Here is a 21,283-nt window from a genome sequence, read left to right as displayed (position 1 = left end):
AGTAGTGTATAATTATCAACACTAAAAGGTGCCTCAAATCTGTGTGGTTTTCCTTATACTTTGTGTTTTGTGGAGTCAAAAATTCTTTTTACTTTGTGAACTAAAATAGTCCGCCATTTTTAGGAGTCCATAATTTGCTTCAACAGAATGACAGACTATGTTACTTAAAGAGAGTATAAAAAGAAAACCAAACAATTTCCAGGTACATGTTTATCTGTGTGGATCATTTATTTATTTATTTTAAAACATATTTTCAACCATATCCATTTCACAGCAAGCAATTTCTAAAGCCCAAAACAGTAACACCCAACTCGAAAGCGACGTGTCCCCTTTAGGCATGTGGGATAATTCAACAATAAAAAGTCGTACTCGGTACTTTTTATCAAACCTTGTTGAAAATTCATCACATCTCAAATTTCAACAATTTCAATCACATAGTCATCAAAACCTTCTTCAAGAGACACATTGCTTTTAGATTTGTGTGTAATTATCAACACCAAGGTGCCTCAAAACTGTGTGGTTTTCCTTTTACTTTGTGTTTTGTGGAGTCAAAAATTCCATAATACTTATACTGTGCACTAAAATAGTCTGCCATTTTGAGGAGTCATGAATTTGCTTCAACAAAAATGGCAGGTTGTGTTATAGTTCAAGAGGGTTACAAGAAAATACAAACGATTTCCAGGTATATTTTTGTGGAAAATTATTTTCTAATTTCAATCATATTGTCAGCAATTTCACGAAGGGCCAAAAAAGCAGCAAAATTTGTCTTTTTCGAGAAAACCACATTTTAAGTTTAGCTAGTTTTGAAACTACTAGTTGGTAGACTATTCAAAATTTAATCATGGAATTTTTTACATGTCAGGGAAGAAGTGATCCTAAAAACTGTGAGGTTTTCCAAATACTTTGTGAACTATGATGGTCTGCCATTTTGGGGAGTCAAACTACTGCTTCAACAAAATGGCAGATCATGTTAGTTCAAGACGGCCAAGGAAAACTAAACAATTTCCAGGTGTATTTGTGTGGATCATTATTTTCTAAATTTAAAACATCTTTGGATGACAGTAATTTAAGAGCGGCATATAGGGTAGAGACATGGGCCTTCGGTGATACATGTAGATGCTCATCCATGACTGCACAGAGATTTCTGGCTTTCGTTGAGTGGTTTCACATCACCAACCGTGATGGAAATGACTGGAAGTGGCTGTTGTGAAAATCTTGATGTAAAATGAAGAACCAATGCTTTGCAGCATTAAGCATCATTTTGTTTGCAGTGGCTCTTTGGTGAATGTCCTTGATGCATGCATTGAGTTTCATTAGTACAGTGTTGCAGTCTGGCATAAACATGTGTCCGTGGTCGCCTCATGCTCACATTGTAATGGGGCCGCATTCCTGGAGTCACCCTCCTCATCACCTGTTCTCTTTCAATCTCTCCCAATGTGGAGAAGATGTTATCAAAGTACTGCAAGATAATAAAAAAATCAAAGAAAAACAAATAACTAGTAGAAATAATTATTGGTTACCTCACCTCTGTAGGTAATCAAGACTTTCCACCCCCTCAGCTTTATTATGGAAACATAATGAACTTACTTCTGTTTTGTGTTTTAAAAAAAAGGTATGAGTTCACTCTTAATCGCAAAACCTTGGCCAAGGCTAAGGGTGATAATCTAATACTAATAATTTACCATTCGGACAACCTCTCATTGAGCCAAATACAGTGATGGCAACCTGCTCCATCATTTGTAAATTAAGGACAAAAGGTCTGGAATCCGGAATTACACAATATCCCCCAGAAAGGGAGATTAAAGTACCCTCCATATTTTTTCATGAGGGATTCAAAGCATCGCATGGTATAGGTGCCTGCCTAGCCTGTGCATGCAGCACAATAGATTTCCCGGTTCAAATAATATGGCCAACTGACCATAAAAAAAATGGATACTCTGAGTTGTTCCGGGCGTTTGTAAGTTGGCCAACATAAGCTAGTTTGAATAAGATTTTACTTTTTTTTGTATACACCATCAGACATGGTTAAAATAACGAGAATGTATGGACCAAATTGCACAGTTTTCGCATGGGGCACTTTCGTAATATTTTCAGGATCTACATGCAGATTTGACATGGTTGTTCTGATGCAATTAACTTTGATCAAAGGTTTTATATAAACACCATCAAAATACCTTCCCTATAGCATCTGCACTCAGGCCTGGAATAACATGCTTGCTACGGAGACCATCGATCTCCATTGCCCCATGTATTGGCCTTGGTGCCTTCAAAAGTTTCCCACTGAAGTGCCCTTTGCAAAATGCAAATGACCTTGCCCTTCCAACATGAAATTCCAGGCCTGCTCATGAGTCGGTCTACACTGCTGCCCCTTTCAATGTTCGATTTATCTTTTACATAAGGATTTGTTGTGATAATAATTCTGAGCAGTATTACCTGAGCATCCCTTGTCGCTAGGCAACATCTGAGCAGAACACAAACAACTAAAGAGGTTTTCCATCATCTCATTTTCTTATGTGCTTGTCTTGTCATTTCTCTTTTAGACCTGTAAAGAAAACAATTTTGGGTTGAAAAACAAAATTGACTAGAGTGGGACTCGAACTAACCACCTCCAGATTAACGTGTAGACATTTCTACCAACTGTGTCATATATGATCCCTGGCTACACGACAGTTTAAAACGATGTATGTACAAAATAGGGACACCGACATAGGTCTAGATAGCTCAGTTGGTATAGAGTGCTGTCACATTAAAGGAACACGTTGCCTTGGATCGGACGAGTGGGTCTATAAAAAGCGTTTGTAACCATTGTTATAAAATGCATATTGTTGGAAAGATGTTATAAAATTAGAATACAATGATCCACACATATTTGCGTCGAAGTTGCATGGTTTTCCTTTTACTTTGTGAACTTACACGGTCGGCCATTTATGGGAGTCCAAAATTTGACTCCCATAAATGGCCGATGATGTTTGTCCACAAGGTCTTAAGAAAACTACGAAATTTCGAGGCAACTTTGTGTGGATCATTATATTCTAATTTTAAAACATCTTTCTGATCAATGCATTTTATAACAAACGGTTACAACACTTTTCAAAAACCAGCTCGACCGATCCAAGGCAACGTGCTCCTTTAATCCATTTATTAAACACATTTATGTTTAAAGTACATGGGTGTCAAATTGCCTGTGTTTCGATGCAAAACATTTCAAATGAATCATGCTTTTATATGATGACCTAAAACTGTATGCAATTAGCATTCCGCAAGATCAAAAAACATTGAGAGGGGACCAGTAGCTCTATCTTGATGCATCTTTTTACAGTACGCTCTGTATAGTCTTCACCATAAGATGGATCAATCACAGGATTAACTTAAAAAAGCAATATAGGATATTTCAAAGTTACACTTCAAGAGGTGTGTTTTGGCGACAGTAACCAATACAAATTTTGATTATTGGCCTGTGATTAACCGTTGGCTAATTCAACCAAAAAAATTATTGGTTACAACCGCCAAAACGCACCGCTGGGGTTATGATCGCACGAGGCATTCTGATAAAGAAAAACAGTGAAATCATTCAATTGGTGACAATGAAACACCCTGAATATATTCATGCATACCTACAGACATTATTGGTTGGCACACACCATAAAGTAGGCAGTCGCAGAAACGTGGCCATAACATGCCACAACAAAATCATTAAAATGAAAACTGTTTTAATTCTGGACGCAAATCTCAAATACAGGAGTTCAGTAAAACTTTGTTGTTAGCGGTACTGGGCCAAATTTCATGGCTCTACTTACTGCAGAATTCTGTGCTAACGATCACGAATCTCTGCTTACGAGCAAGCGCCGAGTTTCTGCCCTAGCCTTGTAAGTGTAGAATGCCTAGTAACAGGGAGTACGCACGCGCAGAAGCCAAAATTCACCGCTAACCCGTGAAATACGCGTGTCGTAACCTCCGTAACCTTGATTCTGTCCTTACGGTAAGCAGAGCCATAAAATTGGGCCCTGTCGTAAGCTAATTTATTTAAAGATAGAATAACAACAAACTTGACTGCAACTTACCATGTGTGTATTGCAGGATGATGGCATATTTCACTAATTTCAGTAAAGCTTCTATGGCACTTTATGTACGCGTGTCTCTTCAGCAGCCATTTCAGGTGAGGCCTTGCTGGTGGGCTGCCTCCCCACACATCTTCCTGCACATCTCAGAGTGTCATCTTCTCAAGGATTCCTACCAGTAAAACAAAAAAAATATTGGGATTGAGCAAAGAAAAAAATGCCCAGTCTGTTTACCTTGAGGTTTATTATTTGATAAGTAAAATAAATAAAGAATACAACACATGATAAAACAACTTATTGACCCAAACGACATGATGTCATAATAATATTTGTAGTTAGTTCTTATATAGAGCACATTTCACAATAACCCTCTCAAGGCGCTTTACATTATTGCATTGGTCAATTGGCCATAACATTCTTTTAATCTGTCTCAGCTCCCTTGGGAGTATACAACCTGGGCAACCCTATGCTCCAAGGGCTTTTCATACACAGTATCAACCTGTACCCTAGCTGGTACCCACTTATAGTGTCCTGACCGGAATTTGAATACACACTCCGATGACCTAACCACCAGAACTTAAATTGGATGATCAGGAAAATCTTTGTTGCGTCATTTTGAGAGTGTTGTACAATGAATTCTTCCATGATTGTGCAGTTAGTGAACATATTAGGTGACACTCAATCCATTAAACAGATTTTTAAATGCCTACCATAAAATTCATATGCAATTTTACTCCCATAATGGCAAATGCTGCAATCAGCAGCCTTAAATGACAATGATGCAGTGGGTCAAATACTCATTTTCATTACTAAAATTAGTTGAAATTTTTGGCAATCTATATACATATTTAACCTATTTATCATTTACAAAGCGGCAATAAATTCACCAACAGTGACACCACAGGCCAAAAACAAAAATCGGATATAGTATAAAGGTATTAAAAGTGAAGAAAACTTAATAAGCAGTGGTATCAATGTAATAAGACGTCTAACCTTACACTCTAACTAGGCCTAATTGGGGGATAATGATGTAAAAGCTCCTATTCTAATCTAATTGATGAGCTAATACACCCAAACTATAGTATCAATAATAATACGAGACATTTATATGGCAACATTTGCGCAACTCAAAACATAAAACAATAAACAAATATACACAAAGCAATTGTTACAATAGAAAGCAAACTACGTATACGAGTCTCAAAACAACATTGATAAAGAGGCACAAGACATACCAACCGTCGATTTCACAAAACACTTCCTAACTTAAGACTAATCCTAGGACTTAGGACGAGTCCCAAACCTGCACTGTAGCATGCAGACCTTTACATTTATCCTAAGTTAGGACGAGTTTCGTACTAACTCGAGATAAGACGAGTCCTAACTCTTTGTGAAATCAACCCCAGGCATGTTAGTATTAACTATCCATGACAAAAATAAGGAAAAGAGAAAACCAGGCAAGAAAAACAGAAGAAAAGATAATATTCCTGTACTTTTGTACACAGAAAGTGAAATAAAAAGGAGGAAAATCAAAACCCAAAAAGAGGAAGTCATCTGAAAGGACAAAACTTAAACATATAACAAGTCTGCAATGGGTTTTGAATTATAAAAATCATCTGGAAGATAACAATGAATGAAAAATGCATACATGTTTCAATATGAGGGTGACAGATAAAAACAAACAAAACTTAGTCTGCAATGGGTTTTGAATTACAAAAAATCATCTGGAAGATAACAATGAATGAAAAATGCATACATGTTTCAATATGAGGGTGACAGATAAAAACATCCATTTAAATAGTATTGAGGGAAAAATATGTTTATAAATTTACAAACCAAAATAAGAAACATTTCATAAACAAGAAATCAAATGACATGTGACAGGCATTTTACATGTACATAAATTAATGCCTTATCAACGTTCAACAATATTCAAACAAAAGTATACAATATGAACAACGATCAATTAAAACCACAATTTTAAGTCTTGTAATGTACATGTATAATATCAAATAATAAACCACAAGGGAAACCGATCAGGTAAATTTTTTAATGATTCCGGGAGCAGGATTTGAACCAACGAACTCCAAATTAACGTGCCAGCACTCAAGGCCTTATACTTCACGAAAGGTAACGAGGGTGATTGCCCCTCTGGTCATTGCCTTTGAAATGCTCCAGTAATTTACAATTTCCACATAAGGTGCACCATTACCAAGGGAAAAATGCCTTGGTTCCGGTGCCCTTTCACAAACAAAGCATACAGGCCTGCTAACCCTGTGTTGGCGGGCTCTCCATTTTGTCAATATCTTAGTTCAGGGTGCCATGTATTATTGTTTCTACTATATTACCTTCCAGTATGCACTAATAATCCAATCAAACCAGAGTGTGATATCAGGCGATAACCCAATCACAGTTTTCATATTGCACTCTGAGTATTGTGAGTGTCAATGTATCACGCTTCGCATACGGTCAGTGCAAAAGTTACATTCTGAACTTTGCATGGCAACACCAAAAACAAAAACCCAACCTAACCTCATTGACTTGATTAGGCTGGTAGATAAATAGTTATTGAGTGACATGAAATCACATCGATGATGAGAAAATATTTAAGTACCTGTTGTCGTCATAGTTCAGCCTCTTCCTTGAGGGCGCAAAACTGAAGCGCGAGGGCTTAAACGACTCGCTCCTTGCAGACCAATTAGATTCCCTCGTCGACGGGGCTGTGAGGGACAACCTTCGAGTTCTCTCGGCATTGAGTTGTTGTGGCCTTGGAGATGACGTCCCGTTGACTAATGACTTTGGGAGAGAGGTTGGACTCTGGGTTTCCTTGGTGCAGTGGTAGTGGACGGACAAGTACCTGGGTATGAGGATGCGGCGACGGAGCTTGGAGTACTGGAAGGCGTCAGGCGTCAAATTTGTAGCGCTTAAGATGAATGATAATTACCCTGAAAGAACAAGATAAATTGCCCCACTATCAAGTCCAGAAAACTCATTTGGTTTGACAGGTCGGACAGAGGTGATGAATGATCAAATAATCAAACAAGGACAGGAGAATACATGTTGGGAAAATGTTTTCTGTAAGCTGATTGGTTTGCTCTGCGATTTATTGGAAAACAATCAGTCACCACTTATAATTTATAACGGTTGCAGAAATTAAGAATGACTCGAGACATAGTTTATGCGATCTTCAGTGTCCGCTTGTAAGGTTGCGGTTTTTGGAAAGGCGAGAATGAAAGACATAACATGTCTGATTGAAAACCATTGGACCAATTTGCATTCGAAAGCTTTGTAAGTGACAATGATGAATTTAAACAGGTTTACGAAGACAAATTTATCAATTCTTTAGAAAAAAAAGTGAAAATGAAAGACAGCACTACCTTTGATTGAGCACCATTGGACCAATTTGCCATCAAAAGCTTTGCAATTGATGATAAATTGAAAAAGGTTTTCTGAAGACAACTCTTATACCAATTTATCATTACTATTGACAACATGAAATTCTCAGCAAGGAGGAAAATGAAGGAAAAAAAAACAGGGTTTGCTGTTCTGTTACTTCGATTACCTAGGATTATACTAGGATAATTGCACAGTGGTAACAGTTGGTGAAAAAAAAACAGTACACAGATGGACATCAGGGCATGAAAAAACATGCACAAACACCAATGAACAAAGGTATTTAAAAAGGCAAGACATATATATACATAAATCCTCAATCTAGGTACAAAATAGGGCTACTATAACCCAATATAAAAACAATATTTTGTAAATGACAAAAATAAATAATTCTTCAATATTATCAATCTTTAAAGACACTGGCACTCATTTGGGTTTTGTCCATTAAATGCTGATTTATAGGCAAAATTATAAAGAAATATACATTATAAGTCACATGTAAAAGTTCAGCTGAATGCACTGCCTAGTTGTTAAGAAAACAGCAACAAACAGCTTCCAATACAGCATCACAAAAAACACATCCCAACAAAAACTTCTATTACCTTGGTAGCTTAGTGAACTTATGCGTGACTATAGCCTGCTTGCAGTCACATTCTCCGCAGGCATACTATAACCCTCCTCTCTGAAGAACTGCTCCAGCGCCGTCTGGATCGACCCAATCGGGTTAGAATGACTGAAACATGGACAAATTATAACAATCATTAATAGGAGTCCCTAACCACCGGTTCTTTTCGGAACCAACACTAGTCACATAGAGATATTCACATGTTGTCACCGCAAACCTCTCTAAGTTAGGCCACGTTCGAATTGGCGACTTCGGCTACAGCTACGGCCATTCTTCAACACTGACAGACGCGCTGATCTAGCCGTAGCTGTAGCCAAAGTCGCCAATTTGGACACGGCATTATACCTCAACCTGGATCGACCCGATAGCGTTAGAAATACTGAAATATGGAAAAGTTTAAAACAATTGATACAAATATTGAATTGTGACAAGTAACATTTTAAAATTGAAAAAGTATGGCAATGAATTTACTTTTATAGAGAAGGAAACTTCTCCAAAAATCACATTATTTTTGTTTCCTTTTGGTTTTATTAAAATACAAACAAGTCCGGTAACAATTATTAAGTTTACAAAAAGTGACATCAAGAGTTTATGATGTATATTAGAATAATTTAAAGATAAAACATTAGTCATTAACAATTAAAAATTATAGAAAAAGTGATATATAAGATATATAAATGCATTCGCTAACACAGAATTATTGAGGTGCAGTCGAGTCTGAGTGAAGTCCAGTCTACCTTGTCATGTGGGGAAAAAAATTCTGACATTTGAGAACTTTGAGGAAGAGCCGAAAGTAATCCAAAAAGGAGAACATTCTCAATACATGTACAGATTACAATAGATATTGCCTTGGATCTCGTGCTTAAAAAGACATTCAAAATACACAATATATCGTTCAAAATTAGGGAATACATTATGACATTAACAAGATCTCCTGTACTGTTTTTAACACTCCAGTAACATAGCACACAATTATAAAAATACAATGCACAATACAGGACACAATAAAACAGTCACTTAAAGACTAAAGGAAACAAATGTCAGCACAACACCCGCACTAGAAGCAGCCCAACAAATCACATCGTCTCAGGAATAAAATAAAGGTTTATATACAAGATACGAGAGTATCTTATATACAAGAGTTCTAGAATAATATCATAGCATAAAATCAGAACCCTCCCAACTGAATATTATGTGGCCACAAAACGGGGAGGAATACAAAACGGAAAAAATATTTTAGAACTTTGTTGAGCCAGAGCCGAAAGTAAAAAAAAAAAAGAGTATTCTCAAGAGAGAAAAAATAATTGCCAAACCTCCTTCTGGGCATGTCCAGCGAGAGATCGTAGAGTGCATGACTTCAAATTCAAAGTTCTTGACAATCGGGCAGTCGTGCGGATAGCGAAACCTCAGTTTAATTTTATCATCATCCGTCCCTGGGGTCTCGTCCAAGGGGGAGTTTAGCGCCCTCTTGTTGGCCCTTTCGGTGTCGTCTTTGAGTTGATCCAGGCACTGACAGAGGAACTCTTGCGCATCCTAGAAATGCAGAGGTTTAAAGACAATGGACACTATTGGTAATTGTCAAAGACCAGTCTTCTCACTTGGTGTATCTCAACATATGGATAAAATAACAAACCTGCGAAAATTTGAGCTTGATTGGTCGTCGGAGTTGCGAGATAACTATGAAAGAACAAAACACCCCTGCCATACGTAGTTGTGTGCTTTCAGATGCTTGATTTCAAGACCTCAAATTCTAAACTTGAGGTCTCGAAATCAAATTCGTGGAAAATTACTTCTTTCCTCGAAAACTACGTCACTTCAAAGGGAGCCGTTCCTCACAATGTTTTATACTATCAACCTCTCCCCATTACTCTTTAGCAAGTGAGGTTATATGCTGATAATTATTTGGAGTAATTACCAATAGTGTCCACTGCCTTTAAGAGTTAGTTGGATTACTTTGTTGTAGTGCATTTCCTTTTGACAATATTCTATTGTCACGCAGAAGTTTTGAGGCAGTTAAGTATGGCACCACTGCTCATTTAACAACAATATGGCAAGATGCATTTCGCAAATACCACTGCGGAAGCGCAGACTGTTGAATGAGGTGCATTGTGGGATAGATATGGATAAAATTTGATCACCAGCTAGACCACTATGCACCTAATTCCAAGCTTTACGCACGCACCCCAGTATTTGCGAAAAGGTGTTGTACTCTGATATTCGTATCGACACTCCGGCAACCAAATGTACTCTGAGATATTAACAACACTCTAGCAAGAAACAATGTAATACTCAGCAATATTAATGGCTCTTTAATATTAGCCGTTCATAAGCAACCTTTACAAAAAAACAATACAAGTGGGAGTGGAATTCATATACCTTATTAATAAAAAATGGACAAGGTTGGACTATATCTGCTCTTCAATAACCTTGCCGGCTAATCTGGATTATACAAAGTGAGTGGAACCTGATAGAGCTTGATTGATTGATTTGATTGATTGATTGATTGATTGAATGATTGGCTGATTGATTGATTGATTGATTGATTGTACAATAACCCAGGTCAGCTTGATTTTCTCTGAAGCAGCACCATTAACATAATGCAGATTTGATAACTTACGTGTTGCATAAATCCAGAGAATCGAGCTGCCGTTGTGGAGATAGCTTGCTTCACTTTACGTAGATACACCCCAATGCTCTCCGCTGAGTGATTGCTCTGCTTGGCGCATAGCAATTGAGCTAAGGCCCTGTAACAGTAATCGATATATCAATACTTATGAGCAAGATCACAACACCTAAAACAAAAGAATTTTGACAGGGAGATTCATAACAGTCACAAAACTTTTCACAAAACTGTCCGTGTTAACTGCTTTGCAGAGCAAACAGGGGTTGCCCTCAACTTTTTTTTCAACTGGCCAGCAGGACCAGTTGGCTTGATTTTTCACTGGTCCGCCAGGTTTTTGACTGGTCCATCAATTTGTTTATGTTATTTTTTTTTTAACTAATAGTATACTGTTGTATACCAACTGCTCGATTTCCGATCGTCGCTATTTCAAAATTCAACATGAATTGCAACGTAAACTTAACTGCACTGGAAGCCATACTTTATTTATGTGTACCAAGTTATTGTGTTCGTAAGAGGGCTCATTAATGTTAGAGTATTTTATCCTTAAAAATGTAATAACAATGTTATTAAAATTAATTTAAAAACAGGTCAAATTATTTGTCAGAGCAAAATTTAAAATGTCTTTATTTAAGTAGTTTTTTTTAGTCCACAGTTTATTGTAAGCACTCTACATAAAAGTATTCCTAAGTAAGAAGAACTTTTTATGAAGAAAAAAAAATAGTGTTTTTACTATAAAAAAAACACCCAAAAACACTTTAAAACCGACTGTTAAAATATCATTAACTTTTTATGTACTGCCTTCAAATCTACTGTGGGGGAGGGTTACGTGCGATCGCTCGAGTTATTTTATCATGTATAAACATTGCCTATTATTGTAGTTTAATAAGTATTCATAAACATAATACATCGTACCGAAGTTCCCAAAATCTTCCCACTTTCGTCCAGAAAAACCCCCAACAAAAAGTAAACATCAAAAAAGTTGCAACATCCATGATGAAGCATACTAGTTAGACAGTATTTTTTTTCAATTATGTGTATGGAATGGTCGGTGCCGGCGTCTGTTTTGTGAACAAAATGTTCATTTAAAAAACATTTTTAAAAGCAGCAAAAACAGCTGCGCCTTTGTTTAACACATGATTGCATTCTAGAACCCAGGTCTTTCTTGAAATCAACCCGCAAAAAACCCCAAACAACCGCGCATTATGTGACCAAAAAAAAAACAATGGATTGGAACAATAAACAAGATCGCCCAACAAAATTACCCAAAATCAGGACGGAAGAACTTTACTAAACACAATTAAATACTCCTTTTTGCTCATCCAGAGTATCCTAACTTGGTAATTTTTGTTGAATGAAGCCTCACCGTCTCGCTCGTTTTTCGTAAACACGCTAGACTCTTTTATTCCCACACGCAAATCTGCTCCATTGACGACCATGCTGCTGACAGAATATGTTTTGCTTTGTGGTCTTCTGTCAAGGCGATTGAAGCTAGTTTTGTAAGCTATCGCGTACTTTCACCAATAGAGGGCGTCTATTCCCACGCTATCGAATATTCTGAAACGCCCTTTAGCGTGTAGTATTTCTTACGCTTTCTGCCACACGTGAACTAATGCGAAGACTACAAGCCTTTGCGTTGCATGATGGGATTTTGCGCTGTGTATATGCGTGTGATCGTCGGAAGTCTGCCAGCGTTCAGCGGCACTTCGAGTAATTTTTATTACGTTTTACCCAAACCTTGACTCCTTGAGTGAATGTTTTTACGTTTTATTCGAGCCTGAAAATAGTAAAAAAAATAGTCATAGTTCTGTAGTACCGCTGCCGACATTTTTGACTGGTCAGCCGGACCAGTTGGCAAGGTGTTTCAGCTGGTCCGCCGCGATTTCTACTGGCATTTGGCCAACGGACCTGCGTTAAGGTCGAACGCTGGCAAATGCAGCATTATTATTTGATTTGTTGTCTTGTATGTCCCATATTAAGCAGAACAATACCATCTAGTGGGAGGGGGAGGGGGACACGGCGGAAATGTGCTAACTAATAAACATCAGGGTGTCCAAATGGAACCAATAAGACCTGGGCAACATTTCATAAAGCCTGTTACTGTTAGCACAAAAATATGCTTAGCACAGACCAATCTTGCTCAGCAGAAATTGGGTACCAGCCAAAATTCAATCAAGTTAGGATTGTTGCAACTGACGCCCCACTCAATTTTTGCTCATCAAATAAACTTGCTAAGCAGTATTTTCTGCTTAACAGCTTTATGAAATTGCGACCACTTTTAACATTGATTTAGAAGTATCATGGCTGAGCAGTATAGTGCACCGAACTCAAGCTCTGGTGTTCATTGTCAGAGAGTGGGCCCCCCAGTGCTAATAATTGTTTCAAACTATTCGAAAGCGCCCTCACTTTTGTGTACGTCGCTCAACCATGCACTGGGCGACTTTGTTAGGGGGCGACAGTGTCGGGGGGCGACTTTGTTGGGGGGCGACTCTGTCAGGGGGAGACTTTGTGAGGGGCGACTTTGACATGGGGCGACTTTGTAAGTGAGGGGGCGACTTTGTGGTGGGCGACTTTGCTGGGGGGCGACTTTGTAGTGGGCGACTTTGTAGTGGGCGACTTTGCTGGGGGCGACTTTGTTGTGGGCGACTTTGCTGGGGGCGAGATGACTGGTTTCCCCACAGACATGGTGGATTCAGATCAGAAGCATGTTGCAATGAATGGCCGACATGCCTCCTCAAATCAAACCATAGAGTAAGATCAAACCAATGTGTTTTTTAAGTTTTTATTTTAAATGATGTATTCACGAGAAGTTCAGTTTTAAAAACCCACAAACCAAAACAAAATATCAACAACGATGGAAATGGTTGTCTTTGTTTTTTTTCCAGTTAAATATTCCTGTAAAGAAATTTGATTTATTTTTATGTAATTGGGTTTATGTGCATTTCTAAATTGACCCATTTGGCAGCTAACTTCTGCTTGAGGCTCTCTGGTGGTGGTGGGCGGGGCAGACGGAAGTTCACCTTAACCGAGTCATAGATGAACCATTGTAGAGCAGTCAGGGTACCAATCATAACGACACGTGGGACCAGACCCTTCCACAAACCTAAATAAAAGGACAAGAAAAGAGATCAAGTAGAGACTGGATTAATTGAATTATTAACATCTGGATTATTAACACAGGTTTGGATACTAACCGAGACAATACATGTGAGGATTTTCAAATGAATCCCATCATGAATGAAAAGTAAAAAAGCCCAGTGCCACAATTAGCCTTTTTGAGGTTTGGTGGCCACTATAGGAGTGCACTGTGTGGTTTGAGTGTATACAGACAGATTTACACAAACCATACAGTGCTTAGTGTGTCCACCATATCTCGTGTCCCTACATACCGCCCTCTAGTGGTCTGAATTTAATTATTTCTCATCAGAAAAACCACCGAAAAACATGGCGGACTCCAGAGATGAACAGTTTGACGGCATGTTGATGGCGATGGCCCAGCAGCATGAGGGAGGTGTACAACAGGCAAGTATTCAAGGGTGGTAAAATAATGTCAGGGTGTTAGTGACAAAAGATTCGGAGATATTTCTGTGTACTGCCACCATTTTATCGGTAGAAACACATGTCCATGTTCTGAGTCATAACGTTACGAAATACGACTACGAATTTACGACGACATCGACTCGACACCTCGACTCGGGTCGGATCAGTTAAAAAACGGGAGACGATAGGGGAACGAAACCACAGAGTTCTAGCATAGGATCAGTGAGTCAACGAATACCCGGTATCCGTCAGCAGACTATGGAGGAATAAGAAGTGCTTATTCCTCCATGGTCAGACTCGTCATTGGAAGCTTCAAATGACAAAATCAGATAATTTCTTTACAAATAAAATACACAGTCCATTTATTCTAATCTATTCTCAGGAGTCCAGTTGAATCAATCATTGATCTGACTGTGACCATGGAGGTAGCTGTGACTAAATGATTGATAGATAAAAATGAAATGAGAATTACATGACTCAGTCATAATTCAGAATCAGATCAGAAAAGAGAACACTCAGGAGTCACAGGGACCATGCAGGAACACAGGGATAACTTTTCACTCACTTTTATAAAAAAAAAGGGATAGGCCCTATCTCATTGTGTTGTGAGGTTAGATACTATATATTATTTGATATTCAATAAACGGACACTTTTCCGGACACAGTCACACAGTCTCAACAAAGTGTCATTCCAGTCTGTGTCACTTTGCATCGGTTACATTTCTCCCATCCATTGACTGGTGACTAGAATTTGAGTTTACAAATAAGTTAGGGTCCGAGTTTAACTGAGGTAACTGAGGTAATGATCTCCTTATAAATATTTAACAAAGTGAATTGTTTTCTTGCAGATGATCAACACATTTTTCTCATTTTTGAGAAGGAAGACCGACTTTTACCATGGCGCACAAAAAGGACAAGCAGAAAAGGTACTCGCATTTTGTTCCCCTCCGAACAGCTCAGTAGCTGGCCTGTTCACTTGGTGGAGATAAACTAACTTCAAGAGCTGCATTGCAATGGAGTGGGGAGAACAGGTCTGGAATTACACGTAGGCCACAGAGGACATGCCTTCCGTTGCCCCCGCTCTTGGCCTTGGTGCCCCTTCAAAAGTTTCACATTGACTTAAAGATTTTCCAATTTAAGTGCCCTTCTTTGCAAAATGTAAATGGCCTAGCCTTTTAAAGATGAAATTCCAGGCTGGGGGGGGGGGGGGGTTGTGATTATTGAAACACACCCCCTGTAATGTAAAATGAATTATGGATGGGTGCAAAAGCTGACAGACCAGTGAGCGAAAATGCCAACTTGTCCTGTTGGCTACTAGTCACTGAAAAGGACAAACCCTGATTACGTGGTGTCTAATAACGATGTGTCCTATTTGTCTCCTTCCAGCTTGTCATTGAGGCATTCAAGACACACAACAAGCTAGCCGCGGATGAGAAACGCAAGAGAGATGAGGAGTCACAGGCAGCCAAGAAGGCCAAAGAGGAACGAGAGGCAAAGAGAAAAGCTGAGGAGGAGGCCAAGAAGAGGAAAGTTCCGGACGAGGAGCCCAAGATAAGAGAGATCACGGATGAAGAAGCGACGAGACTTCAGGCACAGATGGAGAAGGTAGCGCTGCCTTGCTTAGAACTTCTCACTAGCTTATAGCAAAGATCGAACCTCAGTCAACATTTACTTGATCTATTGACCCAATTACCAGATGTCATCATCCAAAGCTGACAACTTTCCCTGATTCTGCACAAAGTTTCCTGAACATTGTTGTACCAACGGTGGGCCGTGCTTGGCAGTCCTGCCCCAAAGCTAACAAATTTCACCCAGCACTCTTGGTAAAATACACTGTGCTGCCCAGCACAGAATTCACCCAGATTGCACTTCAGCAATGATGGCCCCATATCTACAATGTAAACACCTTGCTTGACTTAATTGGATTTAGAGCCCAACACTCTAAAAAGAAACTAATCTGTCCATGTTCTTATGAACAAAATTGAAAATTTCCTTGATTATGGAAACTTGTTCCCTATTAGGTTGAATGTACAGTTTCTAAACATTTCCATGATTGTTGTACAAAAAATCTCCGATATAACCTGGTCGTCACCAGTTGTTACACGGGGTTTCAAAATATCACTGCAAATTTGTCCAAAAATGTATTTTTTAGTTCGTCCTAGTAATCAGTTTAAAGCATTTCCTGTATACCTGAAGGAACTTTCTGTTTTTACAGGAGAATGTAGAGGGTGTAGGAGAATCAAATGGAACAGCCATGGAGAGTGGCGCCACTGCTGCAGATGGGGATAAGTCAACCAAGAAGGTGAAGTTCTTCTCCTGTTTGTCCTCCCTTCTCTCCCCAATAATTAATTTGTTCAATCTTTCAAAGATCAACCAGGCGTATGATTTCTCAGTTTTCTTCCTAATTTCATATCTAAGCCTTCAAACATTATTGCAAGAAGTAAATTAGTTGTCAAAGGTTTGGTGAAATAGTCCACATTGTGTCCAAACCTGTAGTTTTGTGCTTCTGATGTTGCACTAGAGTCTGTAAATCTCCTGAATTATAACATTGTAGGTTCCAGGTCTATAATAGTCAACTTAAGGAATTTCACTTGTTCACAAATCTCATTCATGCATTTTACTTAGTTATTACGTCTTTGTTTTCATTTCGTCCCCTAGGACGATGAAGAAGAAGAAGATGAAGCCGATAAGGATAAGATTAAACCCAACGACGGCAACGGAGGAGATTATCCTAACTACAGATTCACCCAGACACTCGGAGAGCTCGAGGCAAGTGTCGTCAATTATTCAATTGTCAAATTTCAGTGTTAGTATTAATTTTTCACAGCATTTACCAATGAGTTCACCAACCGATCTACTGCTCAGGCTGTGTATGTATGTAATTTGTCATTCATAACTACCCCAGACAGCTTGTCCATTCTAATTGTTGACGAGGAAATCACGTAGCCGTGTTTAAACATGTAATATAAACATGATAGGGATTATACGTGTCGTGGGCAAGCTTACACATGGCGCTAGATGAAAAATCTACTAGTACATACATGGGCATAAAAGTTACTATCCATGTCATATAAAAATAACACTTGTAATGCGCACATATCCACCCTGCTGGGTGGAGTTCAAGGCACAGTAGACCAAACTCAAACGAAAGAAAAAAAACACAACTAAATTAACCCTTGAAACCTGTGAAATAAGATAAGTTGAGAGTAGATTTGCATTTGTGGTACAAAGACAAGATGTAATATTAAGTGGTAGACAGTTCCAGATGCGTGGCACAGCTAAACAAAAAGACCCGTCACCACAGTAAACCAAAAAAGAAAGACAAAGACCAGATCTAAGATTATATGGAAGGCTAGAGAGTTCTAGAAGAAAAAGACCCATCACCCAAGAAGTGACGAGACTTGGGTTCATTGCATGGTGCTGGATCAAAGATTCCCTTGACAATTAACGATTCCCTTTGCCTTGTTGAATCCCCAGATCCACATTCCATTCAACGTTTCGTTCCCGCTCAAGGGCAAAGACATGACCGTTGTGATTGACAGGAAGCATTTGAAGGTCGGGATCAAAGGTCAGGACCCGATCATCGACGGTGAGACCTTCAGTGAGATGAAAGTCGAGGAGAGTAATTGGGTCATCGAGGACAAGAAGAGAGTTGTTCTGTTCGTCGAAAAGGTACTTGAAAGTATTTGCACAAATGCAAGAGCTTTTAAAGGCAAAGCATACATCTGGTTTTGGGAGTCTTTCAAAATGTAGATGTACACAATAAAACTAACATCTGAAAATTTCATTTGAAAAAGGTCGTTTTTTTGAGATATTGGCGAAAATCCGGAATGAATATTTGTCACCGCAGGAAGAATCATTCCTATTATTTAGGAGCATCTGTTTTCTTTTTACATAACCACATCTTAAAATGCTTTATACTACCAAACACTGTAACCAATAGTTTTCATTGCCATTAATTTTAAGAGTGATTACCAAAATGTATACCTTCCCTTTAAATAAGTGTTTCTTTTTAAAAAATTTCTTAAAAAAAAAAATTTCTTGCAAAACATAAATAAGGCGCTTCATGAATACAAGTTATAAGTTTACAGAGTGTATGTTTCTTTTTTTTCTTGTGTTCAGATCAATAAAATGGAGTGGTGGAGTAGAGTGGTTCTCACGGATCCTGAAATCAACACAAAGAAAGTCAACCCAGAAAACTCAAAGGTATAATATTTTCGGGATGTGATTTCTCCGGTTTTTTTTTACTAAAAAAATCAGTGGTTTTATTGCCAAGATCAAATCCATAAAAACATGAAGTATAAATGAATGTGTGGTGACACCTAGTTCCCCGAGCAAGGAGCTTCACTTCTCTCCACCCAGGGGTCAATAGGTACCTGTGAGGGCAGAGATGGTTCTTGTGGTGATTTAGCTTAGTAGCGCTAGCACATGTTTGTTACACAGGCTGTATACCCCCAGGGAGCTGAGATGGTTTTAAGAGTGAATAAAATCGCCCAGTGACCAGGGGTAACAATGTTGAAAGTGCTTTGAGTCGCCCTTCGGGTGTGTAAATGCTATAGAAAAAAACGACTATTATTGTTGGTTTGTATCAAGTGATACTTATTTATTTGTGATTGTTTACAGCTGTCAGATTTGGACGGAGAGACCAGAGGTATGGTAGAGAAGATGATGTTCGACCAACGACAGAAACAGATGGGACTACCCACTTCAGACGAGCAGAAAAAACAAGAAATGTTACAAAAGTAGGTTTCTCTTATCAATTAGATAGTAATAATATACTCTTAGAACTATGAGGTTCGTTCCGCTATGGTCTCATAGTTCTCATAGTTCTAGGAGTAGTAATTATAATACAAATCATTTAAAGCAACCAAGCTATTCGGAATTATAATTATTACTTATTCAACCTCATAAAACCAAACAGAAACAACAAAGCAAAACAAAATTACAGGGCGAGCTCAAGAACTGACAGGACAGCAAAATACACATTAATTATGATGACATGATCTGGATCTGGATAAACATTCTCCACCCTCTAGATGTGAGAGGAAAACCCCATAGAGTAATTCTAGGGAAATCCCACGCAGTCAAGTAGGGACTGAAAACCCAATCCGCATAGTGCCCCGGATGGGATTCGAACCGGGGTCCCAAAGTGGAAGGCAGGCAAGACACCTCTACACCAACCTGATTGCCCTTAACTAGAACAAAGCAAAATGAGTACACAATGTACATGGCATACAAACATTACAGACAGAGTAAATGAGGACGCATACATGAATAATTTTTAATACAGATTTTAATTACACATCTTGAATGAATACAGCCGTCGATTTCACCAAACTTCTCTCAACTTAAGATTAATCTTAGGACTTAGGACAAGTTAAGTTCGTACGCACACCTGTAAGGACACATTGAACCCATCCTAAGTTAGTATAAGTTACTCATCCTAACTCGAGGATTAATCCTAGCGCTTCGTATAATCAGCTGCTGCTCTCTGAATTCTATTTCTTATTATATTTTCACCTCAAAATATGATTTGATTTTGCTTGCAGGTTTATGAAGCAACATCCTGAAATGGACTTCTCCAATGCCAAGATCAACTAAACCTCTGTGGAGTTGTGGCACCGAGGGTGGAAGTGGATTGTTCGACTTATTTATGTTTGTTTGTTTGAATGATATTCCCATCAAGGGAACTTGGCAAACTCCCACTAAAGGGGTATAAACACCAAGCTGGCAACAGCCAATCTCTCTCACAAACATTGGGTTAACTTCTATGACTATGAAGTACACAAATCAAGAAATTGTGACTCATTAACTACACGACAATATTTATTCTAGTCATTGTGAAATGAGCGGTTATCTTGTGAGGTTTCGAACCCACAACCTTGTGATTGCAAGTCCTGCAGTCTAACCACTTAACAACGGTGACTTATCTTGTCCGTAAGGATCATAGACTTTGTCACGTTGATTACAGAGAAAGTGATGTTGTTTATTCCAGGGCCTCCTCTGGCAGGCAAGATTCTTCACATACATGTACATTTCATATGAGAATTTTTGGTACCAAATGTAATCAAGATTTGTTTAAAAATAAGTTGAGTTTGATTTGTGCTGTCTTCGTACCAAAGTTCATACAAAGCGTTTCAAAATCGAGGGGATTTTATTGCAACAAACAATCTCAAAATGCTGGATTTTATACTCAAGTCGTACATTAAATGTTATGTTTACAAAATAATTCTGTCTCAGAGTCTCATTCTGTATAAAAACAAATGTTGCACGAAAGCATATTGTGTTATAAAAACAATTTTATAAACTTCTACTGTGTGACCATTCAATGACTGTGGTTTTGAATGATAGATGAAAAGTACATACCACTGACCCCCCTCAATCAGCCGCCCTCACACCCCCTTTAAAAGACTGACCATACCCAGCTTCACTCGTGGTAGCCTTACCGGAATACCCCACACTGGTCAAACTCTTCATTCCATCACAGCATCAAAGAAAAGAATGTGCGTGGTGCGCAATAGAAGACTAACATGTCCTCGTACATTCACCCTTCCATAAAATAAAAACCAGACAAGAAAAAAGAAAATGCCAAGGAACAATTTGTATACAACATGATCCGCACTTCCTCTGTCCGTGAAAGTTGTGGAATTTGGAGTAACTGTTGCCCAGTAATCCAGGCCTACTAGTACAACACCCAAATCCTTTTAGATTGAATCACGACGGACGGAAATCTGTGACTGAATCCCAAGACAATGAATTGTTTGGGTATGTAGTACGACCCCCCCCCCCCTCTCTCACTGCATGTAGACATGGGCGAGTGTCAGGTCATCTGCTAGGCAAGCTTTAGTTGGGAGACAGGTAAACTTATCTGCTTAGCAAGTTTTGGTAGGGGGACAGGTAAACTCATCTGCTAAGCAAGCTTTGGTTGAGAGTCAGATAAACTAATCTGCTAAGCAGGTTTCGGTAGTCGGACAGGTAAACTCATCTGCTACAAGCAAGCTTTGGATGAGAGACAAATAAACTTATCTGCTAAGCAAGTTTCGGTAG

At 38.7% G+C, this 21,283-nt stretch overlaps 2 protein-coding genes across 10 annotated transcripts; one reads left to right on the top strand and one right to left on the bottom strand.

Annotated features, from left to right (window-relative positions):
- Positions 1-979: 979 nt before the first annotated feature.
- Positions 980-12,145, bottom strand: LOC117296772 (ubiquitin carboxyl-terminal hydrolase 37-like). 7 transcript variants are annotated; one of them, XR_004519794.1, is made up of 8 exons: positions 12,063-12,145; positions 10,694-10,820; positions 9,390-9,609; positions 8,054-8,184; positions 6,673-7,003; positions 4,062-4,230; positions 2,434-2,542; positions 980-1,459 (listed from the first exon to the last, which is right to left on the bottom strand). XR_004519794.1 is itself a non-coding variant. In XM_033779819.1 (5 exons), the coding sequence occupies exons 1-4, from the start codon at positions 12,016-12,018 to the stop codon at positions 8,099-8,101; spliced, it is 447 nt and encodes a 148-aa protein (XP_033635710.1). In that variant the 5' UTR covers positions 12,019-12,023; the 3' UTR covers positions 6,800-7,003; positions 8,054-8,098. The 7 variants fall into 7 exon arrangements, 1 of the variants encoding a protein (XP_033635710.1); XR_004519795.1 differs by lacking the exon at positions 12,063-12,145 and adding an exon at positions 11,962-11,983; XR_004519796.1 differs by lacking the exon at positions 12,063-12,145 and adding an exon at positions 11,161-11,176.
- A 1,962-nt stretch (positions 12,146-14,107) lies between these two features.
- Positions 14,108-20,465, top strand: LOC117296980 (nuclear migration protein nudC-like). 3 transcript variants are annotated; one of them, XM_033780084.1, is made up of 9 exons: positions 14,108-14,218; positions 15,085-15,162; positions 15,623-15,841; positions 16,452-16,538; positions 16,895-17,005; positions 17,714-17,908; positions 18,359-18,442; positions 18,860-18,978; positions 19,786-20,465. In XM_033780084.1, exons 1-9 carry the CDS (start codon positions 14,141-14,143, stop codon positions 19,835-19,837), a joined length of 1,023 nt encoding a protein of 340 aa, XP_033635975.1. In that variant the 5' UTR covers positions 14,108-14,140; the 3' UTR covers positions 19,838-20,465. The 3 variants fall into 3 exon arrangements, with proteins under 3 accessions (XP_033635975.1, XP_033635978.1, XP_033635976.1); XM_033780087.1 differs by lacking the exon at positions 14,108-14,218 and adding an exon at positions 14,407-14,458; XM_033780085.1 differs by lacking the exon at positions 14,108-14,218 and adding an exon at positions 14,430-14,477.
- The last annotated feature ends 818 nt before the right edge of the window (positions 20,466-21,283 follow it).

The sequence above is a fragment of the Asterias rubens genome, chromosome 11 (genome assembly GCF_902459465.1).
Source record: "Asterias rubens chromosome 11, eAstRub1.3, whole genome shotgun sequence".
Taxonomy (NCBI): Eukaryota; Metazoa; Echinodermata; class Asteroidea; order Forcipulatida; family Asteriidae; genus Asterias; species Asterias rubens.
The sequence above is the reverse complement of the archived record's forward strand: the minus strand, read 5'-3'. Positions and strand labels throughout refer to the sequence as shown.

What these genes read in the sequence shown, in the direction of transcription:
- LOC117296772 (XM_033779819.1), bottom strand. An exon ending in TCTCTGGATTTATGCAACAC is followed by an intron (nt 9,610 to 10,693) that starts GTAAGTTATCAA and finishes CTGCATTTCTAG; the next exon opens with GATGCGCAAGAGTTCCTCTG. An exon ending in CTGGACATGCCCAGAAGGAG is followed by an intron (nt 8,185 to 9,389) that starts GTTTGGCAATTA and finishes TCCATGTTTCAG; the next exon opens with TCATTCTAACCCGATTGGGT.
- LOC117296980 (XM_033780084.1), top strand. Translation starts at nt 14,141, where the DNA reads ATGGCGGACTCCAGAGATGAACAGTTTGACGGCATGTTGATGGCGATG. An exon ending in AAAAAGGACAAGCAGAAAAG is followed by an intron (nt 15,163 to 15,622) that starts GTACTCGCATTT and finishes GTCTCCTTCCAG; the next exon opens with CTTGTCATTGAGGCATTCAA. An exon ending in TTCAGGCACAGATGGAGAAG is followed by an intron (nt 15,842 to 16,451) that starts GTAGCGCTGCCT and finishes CTGTTTTTACAG; the next exon opens with GAGAATGTAGAGGGTGTAGG.